General features: G+C 41.3%; 1 protein-coding gene across 2 annotated transcripts in view; it reads left to right on the plus strand.

Annotated features, from left to right (window-relative positions):
- The window catches only part of cdh7a (cadherin 7a), a 165949-nt gene that overhangs the window by 100697 nt on the left and 53108 nt on the right, over positions 1 to 12144 (plus strand). For both annotated transcript variants that reach the window (XM_059947507.1, XM_059947594.1), the window contains one exon: positions 362 to 549. In XM_059947507.1, the coding sequence (XP_059803490.1) occupies positions 362 to 549 (188 nt within the window). The remainder of the gene's footprint in view (positions 1 to 361; positions 550 to 12144) is intronic.

Here is a 12144-nt window from a genome sequence, read left to right on the forward strand (position 1 = left end):
TCCTCATTCTCTTTGCAGGCCAGCTCAGAAGTTGACAGAATTATTAAAGGATCCCAAAGGGCAGAGATCAATGTTGTTGGGAGTAACAGTAGAGCCCAAGTTTCAGAAGTGAACTGGGGAGACATTCTCCTTTCCACAGGCAGTAGACAGTACTTTCTTATCTACTAATTTTAAATCAAAGACTGGGTATTTCTTTTTGACAAAACTTTATGAGAGAAATAGTAAATTTGGCCACAGATCAGGCCTAAACACAAGAAAGACAAAAGAGCCCTTTAAAGACCTTTGAAAAGTTAATCAAGTAGCTCAGGTTGTACTGCAGAGTGTGTTTTGGAGAATGATGGTTCTAACTGTCTTCCCACAGGGTTTTATCAATACAACGTGCCTGAGTCTTTACCTGTGACTTCCACTGTCGCCAAAATAAAAGCTCTTGATGATGACATTGGCCCAAATGCTGAGATGGAATATAAAGTCATTGATGGTGATGGATACTCCGTCCTTCAGATTGCCACTGACAGGGAGACTCAGGAAGGGATCATAACTCTTCAGAAGGTAAGTCTATTCATACTTCACTGAAACACAAGTATAAAAGTTTTTTTTTTGGTTAAAATGAATGCCTTTGGAGAGTGAACTGAGATTGAAAAGCAGAACCAGATTCATTAAAGATGAAATTTGAAAGTAAGCTAGCCAATAATATAACAGAGGATACAAAAAGTTTTTTTCATACATTTGAAGAACAAAAGAGAGATGAGAGTGGATATTGAACAGCTGGAAAATGATACTGAAGTTGCAATTGGTAACAACAGAAATGGTGGATGAACTTACTAAGTATTTTACATCAGCCTTCACTGTGGAAGACACTAGCAGAATGGTAGAAATGCGGGAGTGTCAGGGGACAGAAGTGTGTGTAGTTGCTATCACTAAGGAAAAGGTGCTTGGGGAGCTGAAAAGTCTGAAGGTAGATAAGTCACATAGACCATTTGGACTGCACTGCAGGGTTGTGAAGGAGGTAGCTGAAGAGATTATGGAGGCATTAGCAATGATCTTTCAAGAATCACTGGATTCGGAATGGTTTCACTGGAAGATTGCAAATGTCACTTCACTTTTTAAGAAGGGAGAGAGGCAGAAGGAAGGAAACTACAGGCCCGTTAGCCTGACTTCAGTGGTTGGGAAAATGTTGGAGTCCATTATTAAGGATGGGCTTTCAGGGTACTTGCAGGCACGTGACAAAATAGGCCAAAGTCAGCACGGTTTCCTTAAAGAGGATTTTTGCCTGACAAATCCGTTAGAATTCTTTGAGGAAATATCAGGCAGGTTAAACAAAGGAGAGTCAGTGAATGGTGTTTGCTTGGATTTTCAAAAGCCTTTGACAAGGTGCTGCACATGAGGCTGCTTAACAAGATAAGAGCCTTTGGTATTACAGGAAAGATATTAGCATGGGTAGAAGGTGGGCTGACTGCCAGGAGACAAAGAATGGGAATAGAGAGGCCTTTCTGATTGGCTGCCAGTGACTTGTGGTGTTCTGCAGAGGTTGGTGTTGGGATCACTTCCTTTCACGTTATATGTCAAAGATTTGAATGAAGAAATTGATGGCTTTGTTGTCATGAGTGCAGATGATATAAAGATAGGTGGAGGGGCAGGTAGTCTTGAGGAAGCAGAGTATATGCAGAAGGACTTAGACAGATTGGGATAATGGGTAACAAAGTGGCAGATAGCATATAGTGTAGGGAAGTGCATGACCGTGCATTTTGGTAAAGATTAAAGGACTATTTTTTAAAAGAGGAGAAAATTCAAAAATCAGAGGTGCAAAAAGGGACTTAAGAGTTTTTGAGCAGGACTCCTTAAAGGTTAATTTGCAGGTTCATTTTGTGGTATGTAAGGCAAATGCTATGTTAGCAATCCTTTCGTGTGGACTAGAATACAAAAGCAAGGATATAATGCTGAGGTTTTATAAGGCAATTGTCAGACCACACTTGGCGTGTTATGACCAGTTTTGGGTCCCTTATCTAAGAAAGGATGTGCTGATATTGGAAAAGATTCAGAGGAGTTTCATGGGAATGATTGGGAATAAAAGAGTTTTCGTATGAGGAGTGTTTACTGGTTCTGGGCCCTTATTTGCTGGATCTTAGAAGAATGAGGAGGGGATCTTATTGGAACCAATTGAATATTGAAAGGCCTAGACAGACTGGATGCTTCCTATAGTGGGTGATTATAGGAACAGCCTCAGAACAGAGGGATATGCATTTAGAACAGAGATGAGGAGGAATTTCTTTGACCTGCAGTCGGTGAATCTGTGGAATTCACAGCCACAGACAGCTGTGCAGGCCAACTATTCAGGGATATTTAAAGTGGAGGTTGATTGGTTCTTGATTAGTCAGGACATCAGAGGTTATGGGGAGAAGACAGGAGAATGGGGTTGAGAGGGTAATAAATCTGCCATGATATTATGGTGGAGCTGACAGATGGGCCAAATGGTCTATGGTTTTATTATCACTGTCTTATGATGTTTTATAGCCGTGGTGCAGGGTAAAGACATAGAATTACTGAAAGTTACAAAAATATAAATAGTGCAAAAACAAAGTAAAAAGAGGATAGGTTGAGCAAGATAGGGCTTTTCTCTTTGGAGCAAAGGATTATGAGAGGCAACTTAATCATGTGTTAGATTATAAAGGACGTGGACAAAGTGGACAGTCAGTGCCTTTTCCCCAGGCTAGCAGTGGTTAATATTGGAACATGTTTGAAGACATATTTTAAAGTGGATGGGGGAATATTTAAGGGAGATGTCAGATACAGGATTTTTACACAGAGTGGTGGATGAGTGGAATGCACTGCTAGAGGTGGTGGGACAGTTGACAAAGTAGGGACATTTAAGAGACTCTTAATTGGCACTTGGATGAAAGGAAACTGGAGGGTTATGAACTGTGTAGGAGGGAATATTTTGATTGAAAAGGTGTAAAGATTGGCTCAACATTGTGGGGCAAAGGGCTTGGACTGGGCAGCACTGTTCTATGTTCACAATGTAGTGTTTATGCATCTATGACTCATTCAGAATTACAATGACAGAGGGGGAAGAGGCTGTGTCTGAATCATTGTGTGGGTCTTCAGGGTCCTGTGCCTCCTCCCTGAGGGTAATGTAGCTCCTGAATCTGGCAGCAAGCCCTTGAGATGCAAATTTTCCCCATCTTTGTCCACCAATGTGTCCAGTGTGACTCAGTAATCTAACTATTAAGGCCTGATTTAAAGGCGGGATTTGCAGACGCTGTCCCATGGGAGCTGTGGATTCTTTCCCTACTCTTCTCACTCATGCCGTTCCTCTTTGAAGGAGGTGTTGTGAACAGAAGTCACAACGCTACTGAGACTGCTTGGTGGCTTGTTCACCTTAGTTCTCATCTAAATCTGTTTTATTGAGGCATGCTTTCAATATGTCTTGATCAAGTTCAAAGTTGAGCTTATGTTCATATGCACAAGTACATTGAAAACATTACAGGCACTTAGCATCAGATAAGCAGCATTTAGAAGAATTTCACACAGAAGGCTGGAGGAACTCAGCAGGCCAGCAGCAACTATGGAAGAAAGTACGGTCTATGTTTCAGGCCGAAACATTGACTGTATGTTTTTCCATAGATGCTGCCTGGCCTGCTGAGTTCCTCCAGCATCTGCAGATTTTCTCTTGTTTGTGATTCACAAGAACGATTCATAATGAAAGCATAAATTAAACATAAATTATGCACAAAATTACAAGAAAGAGCACAATGGAAGATAAAAGACCATTTTCGTACAAACTGATCAAAGTATTTATTGTATTGCTAAACTGTAGTGATCAAGGTTGTGCCTGTTGCCTCTTGAACTTGCTGGTATAGGACTTCAGGCTTCTGTACCTCCTGCTCAATGGTAGCTGTGAGAAAATGGCATGGCCCAGATGGGTGGGTATCTTTGAAGATAGATGATGCATTGCCTCCTGTAGATACTGTTGATGTGGGGAGGGATGTGTCCGTGTTATATTTGGCCAAGTCCACTTCCTTTCCCTTTGTCTGTCAAGTGATCCGTGGCTCAGGCTAAGTTTGTTTGGGAAGTTTTAAGTTGGGCATGTCCAGCGGAGTTGAAGCTTGACATTGTCATGGTCAAAGACACAGATGATGGTGCTTTAGCATCTGTATTGCTTTTGGAATATCAGATTTTTTTCTCACTGTGGCCATGAAGTCTATAACAAGTTTTAGATGACAGATTACACGTTAATTTTCAGCACTGTCGCATATAGTTACTATCTCTTTTGTTGCTCACTGGTTTATCAGTTACAGCAGAGCACACTGGCTGATTTCCAGTTTGTCTACAAATCTATATATAACTCACATTGCCGATGGCAGTCTGACTCTGCCTTTCCATCAATAATCCTACATCCAAACACTGTATCAAATCATCCAATTATAACCTGAAATGTTTATCATGAAATCTTAAGCACCTCAAAGGCTGAGGCATCCAGGAAACTAGTCAAGGACTTTGACGTGCATCTATATTGACATTATACAGAATTTACAATCAGCAGCAAGTCAATGGATCTTGGACTGATTTTAATGAAGGCTGTGCATTTAGATCTAGCAATCACATAGCATGAATTTCCCCTGTGCTTATAAATGTTTCTATCATGAATCAGTTCAAAGAAATCATAGAATTATGCTGGCTGCTTTACTGAAGCAGTGAGAAGTACAGATATAAAGGGAAGCAGCCAGCATAATCAAAGTCCCCACCCACCCTGGACTCTTCTCCCACCTCCCATCCAGCAGAAAAGACAAATACCTAAAAGTACATACGACAGCAGGGCCTTTTCTACCCTGCTGTTATAGGATTATTGAATGGTTACCTCGTATGAACAAGTGAACTCTAAACTTCACAGTCTACTGTAATATGATCTTGCATCTTACTATTTACCTACACTGCACTTTCCCTCTAGCTGTTGCACATTATTCCACATTTTTGTTTTACTTTGTACTACTTCAGTGCATTGTGTAGTGATTTGATTTGTGTGAAAAGTATGCAAGACAAGCTTTTCACCGTTTCTTGGCTCATGTGACAATAATAATAACCCAATAAACAGCTGTGATGTCATCTGTCTGAATAGCTACTGTATCATTTTGAAAAATTCTCGAAGGCATCAGACCCGAAGGGAAAGTGATGATGCAATTTTTAATTAAAATAAAGAATGCTGGAAGTGGCAAGCCAAGAAGCATTTGTAAAGAGAGGAACAGGGTAAAAGTTTCAGGCTGATAAAGATTTTGGGCTTTTTCATTTCAGGCAGAGGGTTTGTTCCTGTGCTGTACCATTCTTTTTTTTTGTTTTTATATCAGATTTACAGCATCTGTAATATTCTACTTTATGATAGTCAAAGGTCATCAATTTAAACACAGGACTTCTTTAAGAAATAAAACCCTTTATTCTCTCAAAGTTATTCTCTGTAGTTTTTATATTTTGATTTTTATTTAATAGGAAGACTTACTCTGCAGAGGACTTTAATGTTTGACATTATTGCTTGTCTTGGGGGGAGGGTGGCTGGAGGTATCCTCACAACCTTTAAGAAGCATTCAAAAACAAAACATTTTTGGCTCAGGACCAAGGACAAGGGATCAGTATAGACAGGTGCTTGAGCTTTAGTGTAGACATACTAGGCCAAAAGACCTTTTTGAGGCATCTTCAAAAGATGATTCCTCAAAAAGGCAGCACCTATCAAGGGCCCCTATCACCCAGAAAATGCTCCCTTCACATTGCTATCATCAAGGAGGAGGTAAGGGAGCCTGAAGAGAAACACTCACCATTTTAGTAACTGCTTCTTCCCCTCTGCCATCAGATTTCTGAATGGACAAGTAACACTACCATGAAGAGTGCGAGTGGAGGCCAGACCTCTAATCTTTCCACATCCCTGTCCCTCAACCATAACCTAACCCCAATCTCCACTTTCTGTCTCCAAAACCATTCTTATGAGCTGAAAAAATAACTATGTCTGAACCATGATCTCAACAGAGACCACAGCTTGGTACTATCTTGACAGGATAGCCAAAACTGAATACAATATTCCAAATTCACCAATGTCTTGTACACCTGCAAGACATCCCAGTTTCTTCACTCATGGCCCTGACATCCCAGTTTCTTCACTCATGGCCCTGCCTAAAGCCTTCATCACCACCCTGTCTACCTGCGACACCACTTTCAAAGAAATATTTACTTGTACTCCTAATTCTGATAAAGAGTTACAGACCTGAAGCATTAACACAGATTCCGCTTAACCAGCTGAGCTTTGCAGCATGATCTGTTCTCATATCAGTTCAGAAGGGACTTGCGGGTGAGCAAACTGCTAGTCTTCCTTGTGATGTCCTGTGAATAAGTAATAAAACAAAATGCGTTAAAATATAAATCCCACTGTTGAGAGGTACCAGCGGGGAACTGCATTTTGCAGCAGCAACTTTCATTTGCGGTTTGCCGCCCAGTCAGAGTTTGTGCACAGGAATAATGAGTTGTTGCGGGTTGGATGGGCACAGCCATCTGAAGGCAGTGGGCTCACAGATTAATGGCAAATAAAATTGCCTTTCAAGGACGTCCTGTCAAATTAAGTATTATTTGCGTCAAGCTGGATGACAGAAGAATTGAAGCTGATCCCCTTGATTGATTTTTATTTTGCCAAATCTTAAATGCTGCCAAGTTAGAAAATAAAAGATGAATTCTAAAACCGTTAGTCACCAAAGCAGCTTTTTAAGGCCTCCAGAACACAGGATTGATGTCTAACCTGTCCTAATGAAAGCACAGACTACATTAAGAAGGACATATATTTGGATTAGGTGCTGAAAGCTTTTGGCAAGTAAGTCTACTATCGTGTTTGATTTGTTGTCTTTCGCAAGGTGCTTTTCAGCTGAGTCATAGTTTGCTCATGCTCTTCAGTTGCACTGTTCAACGTCATCTTGAGTGAAGCCACTCTTCTGCTCTGGAGATCCTTCATGCAGAAATGACGACAGCAACTTTCACCCTATTCATGGCTTCACAGTGGTGTTACCCAATAAGTGTTACTGTCAAGCCATTTAAGGAGATATTAGGGCATTTGGCCAAAAGTTGGGCTGAACTGGTAGTCTTTTAGATGCACCTTAATGGGAGAAGGAGGAGGGTTTGTAGAGGGAATTCCAGAGCTTGAGGTCCAGGCCACAATAAACACAATAAATTATGTTCAAGTGTCCTGTCAAATCAAATTGTGCTTATTGTCATGTGCTCATGAATGGTGAGGTAAAGGTATAATGGAAGCATGCTTGCAGCAACAAAATCGGGGTGCGGGCATAGACAACACTCAGAATATAAATTATACAAGACAGTTAAAGGAAAGAGACAAAAAGCCTGTACAAAATCCTTTTTGCAAAGTATACATAATCAAATTAACATCTACCATAGTCTATGCCAGTCCAATAACTGGTCCAAAAGGTTCAATTTCTGAGGTAGGGTTAGGGTTGTGCAGGTTGATTCAAGATCCAGATAGTTGTAGGAAACTAGCTGTTCTGAATCAGGTGGAGTGGGTCTTCAACTTGCGTTTCCCCTGCCTGATGGTAGCAATAAGAAGAGGACATGACCCTGATGGTGGGGATCTTTGATGATAGATGCTGACTTCTTGAGGTATTCCTCCTGTGGATGCTGTCAGTAGTGTAGAGACATTGGAGAATAATAGGATCTATAATTCCCTTCCTGAACCTTTCTCCTCCCTATATTGTTTCCTTTTTAAACTGTGACATATTTTTGTGTGACAGGTTGGAAGCTAGGATGATTTTCCAGTCTGAAGGCAGGGTCAGACTTAGTCACGATTCCCCTTTGCTGAATTCCTATCAGTGTCAAAGGTCGCATATGGAGATTGCCCAACTGATGATTTCCTGGAAAATCTCCACCACTCAGGGCTCCTAATCCTTGGCCGGAATCCCACACTTTAGGAGAAGAACATTGTTTGGGAAGGGTTGGGGATGAAGAAGGGGGAAGGTTAGTAAAACCGTCTGGACACTTGTGTTTCAAGAACAGGTTTGACTTTGAGAGCAGCTGGTGTACAGAAGTTGGTGAAGATTGCTCAGTGTTGTGGTACGTCCAGACTGCTAGGAGAAAGGAAGCTGTGTTTTTCAATCATTCGACAGCATAGAATACTGTGGGAAGCAGATGGACTCTTTGCTAGGGAAAAGATGTTGCCCAGATGGCCAGACTGTGTGAAGCTAGACCTTGTGTTGACTGACATGCAGCGAGCAATACTCGTAGCTGAAGTGAATACAAGGGCTGCAGCAGGATGTTGATGGAGCGAGGCGAGCTAATTGTCAGTCCAACTGTGCAAGGTTATTTTAAAGCCATGCAAACATTGGGAGTATTCCCCAAACCACTAAAGACAAAATACACTAACAGCATCATCATATTGCTGGCTATAGAAGGTGGAACATACGACTTTAAAAGCTTGAGGAAACATCATCTGTAAGCATCGTATTACTTTAGACAACTGTGAGGGGAAATAAATATTAAATCAGCTTTGAGCAATTAATTTAGTGTTCCTATAATTTTTTTTGGATCAAAAGGATTGAGAGGAAACTCATTCTGTCTGAGGATAATCCAAGTTTTATTGACTGGAAGATTAGCCAGAGCATTTATTTATTCACCATATCTAATGTCGTGCTCTTATTTAGGAAACACAGCAAAAGTAGCCAGGGAGCAAGCATTATATCAGTGTTGGGATATTTATTGAGGGGGAGCATGAAAGACAGGATTTATTGCAAGAGCTAACACATGGGATTGAGGATGAGCAACCCATGGTTACAAAATAGTCCTGGTGTAGGATGTAGTCCCAGCAGGTGGCATGGTGGCATCAGTGCTGGACTTTGGGGCGAGACGTCTGGCTCCCTTGCACGCTCTCGATCTATGCTGGTGATCTCTTAAAAAGAAAACTCACCCGACAGAAGGCAACCACTACCGTGACTTGCTATGTACATAATTTCCCAATATGTCAGCAGCGTGGAGGGAAAGCGTCCACCAACTGGAAATTCCAGATGCGATCTGCTGACGATGACATAGGATGTAAAGGATGGAAGTGGAGGGGTCAGATATCTGTGATCAATGGTGTTTTGTAGTGTTAGAGCAGTCTTTGTGGATTATACAGTTGAGGTCAGAAGTTTACATACACTTAGGTTGAAGTCATTAAAACTCATTGTTTAACCACACCACAGATTTCATATTAGCAAACTATAGTTTTGGCAAGACGCTGAGGACATCTACTTTGTGCATGACACGAGTAATTTTTCCAATAATCGTTTACAGACAGATTATTTCACTTTTAATTGACTATATCACAATTCCAGTGGGTCAGAAGTTTACAAACAAAATCAAATGAAATCAGCCAGGACCTCAAAAAAAAATTGTGGACCTCCACAAGTCTGGTTCATCTTTGGGAGCAATTTCCAAATGCCTGAAGGTACCACACTTCTCTGTACAAACAATAGTACGCAAGTATAAACACCATGGGACTACGCAGCTGTCATACCGCTCAGGAAGGAGACACATTCTGTCTCCTAGAGATGAGCGTACTTTGAAGCTAAAAGGGCAAATAAATCCCTGAACAACAGCAAAGGACCTTGTGAAGATGCTGGAGGAAATAGGTAGACAAGTATCTATATCCACAGTAAAATGAGTCCTATATCGACATAACCTGAAAGGCTGTTCAGCAAGGAAGAAGCCACTGCTCCAGAACCGCCATAAAAAAGACAGACTACAGTTTGCAAGTGCACATGGGGACAAAGATCTTACTTTTTGGAGAAATGTCCTCTGGTCTGATGAAACAAAAATTGAACTGTTTGGCCATGATGACCATCGTTATGTTTGGAGAAAAAAGGGTAAGCCCTGCAAGATAAAGAACACCATCCCAACCGTGAAGCATGAAGGTGGCAGCATCATGTTGTGGAGGTGCTTTGTTGCAGGAGGGACGGGTGCACTTCACAAAATAGATGGCATCATGAGGAAGGAAAATTATGTGGATATACTGAAGCAACATCTCAAGACATCAGCCAGGAAGTTAAAGCTCGGTCACAAATGGGTCTTCCAAATGGACAACGACCCCAAGCATACCTCCAAGGTTGTGGCAAAATTGCTTAAGGACAACAAAGTCAAGGTATTGGTGTGGCCATCACAAAGCCCTGAACTCAATCTGATAGAAATTTTGTGGGCAGAACTGAAAAAGCGTGTACGAGCAAGGAGGCCTACAAACCTGACTCAATTACACGAGTACTGTCTGGAGGAATGGAACAAAATTCCAGCAATTTATTGTGAGAAGCTTGTGGAAGGCTATCCAAAATGTTTGACCCAAGTTAATTAAATTAAAGGTAATGTAACCAAATACCAACAAAGTGTATGTAAACTTCTAACCCACTGGGAATGTGATGAAAGAAATAAAAACTGAAATAAATCATTCTCTCCACTATTATTCTGACATTTCACATTCTTAAGATAAAGTAGTGATCCTAACTGACCTAAGACAGGGAATGTTTTCTACGATTAAATGCCAGGAATTGTGAAAAACTGAGTTTCAATGTATTTGGCTAAGGTGTATATAAACCTCTGACTTCAACTGTATATGATGCCAGAGGCCTTTGGCAAATTATCATTCCAGTTTAATTATCATTGAACCATACTAGGTCTCTATTCATTGGAGCGTAGAAGGTTGAGGGGGGATTTGATCGAGGTATTTAAAATTTTGAGAGGGATAGATAGAGTTGACGTGAATAGGCTGTTTCCATTGAGAGTAGGGGAGATTCAAACGAGAGGACATGATTTGAGAGTTAGGGGGCAGAAGTTTAAGGGAAACAAGAGGGGGTATTTCTTTACTCAGGGAGTGATAGCTGTGTGGAATGAGCTTCCTGTAGAAGTAGTAGAGGCCAGTTCAGTTGTGTCATTTAAGGTAAAATTGGATAGGTATATGGACAGGAAAGGAGTGGAGGGTTATGGGCTGAGTGCGGGTTGGTGGGACTAGGTGAGATTAAGAGTTCGGCAAGGACTAGGAGGGCCGAGATGGCCTGTTTCCGTGCTGTGATTGTTATATGGTTATATGGTTATACATGAATATAACCAAACAAAATAGTGTTGCTCTAGGACCAAGGGCAAAACACATTACCAACAGCACACAGCACACCACAGATAGTGCATAACACAAACAGCACAAATGGTTACAATTTCAAAAATCAAATGGTCACAATGAAGAACAAAATACCAGTATCACTAAGTCCCTGTGTGGAATAACTGGATAGGTGGTAAATTGTCCTGGTCCAGCATGCTTTTTCCCACAGACTCAACATGGGACAGCAGTGAATGAACAATGGACAGCAGCACTGAATGAATACTGGAGAGCAGCACCGAGTAAACATCTCAGGGCAATGCTAGTGGGCAGCACCGCTTCAGCATCTACACCCCAGGGCACTGTCATAGGTGACAGTGATGCTTCGGGCCAGGTCTAGTCCTTACCACAACTGAAGCAATGCAGCTCTCCCACCACCAGAATTGCCAATGAACCACTGGATAGGGCTTGTAGTGTTCTATATTTCCAATTTCCAACAGGGTCTTCTGATTACAATCAAAACATCCAAATCAATCACTCACACCCTGCACCTTCTCAGCACAATGATACACAACAATAGAATGCAAAATGTCCGGCTCTATTACTATTGAGCAACTTGTTGATGGGATAGTCCTGCAGTACTTGATGTTCTTAGTATCCAGCAGTTACTTACAGTCATAAATAAAACATAGAAGATGAAGAAAAGCACCCAGAATGACTGCTGGGTCTAAATGTGCTGCCATCTTAGCGGGTGAACTGGAAGATGATGTAAAAAGCAAGGCAGTGTTTTTCCTGATCTCCAGACCAACATTTATTCCTCAATTTGGTTGTCACCAATGCATCAGCTGATTGTCAGACAACTGACTATGGAGGCTTGCTCTGCACAAAATGGCTGTGTCGGTTCCTCTGACACAGTAGTTAGGTATTTGCAAAGTACAGCAACCCACATGCTATGTCCATTTTTAAATTTGCCTTTACACCATTCACAAATGTGAGATACAGAATAAACCTGCTCCGTTGGAGTTTAGGTGAAAACGATAATTAAATAAACTGTT

Source organism: Hypanus sabinus, chromosome 1, assembly GCF_030144855.1.
Source record: "Hypanus sabinus isolate sHypSab1 chromosome 1, sHypSab1.hap1, whole genome shotgun sequence".
NCBI classification, from domain to species: domain Eukaryota; kingdom Metazoa; phylum Chordata; class Chondrichthyes; order Myliobatiformes; family Dasyatidae; genus Hypanus; species Hypanus sabinus.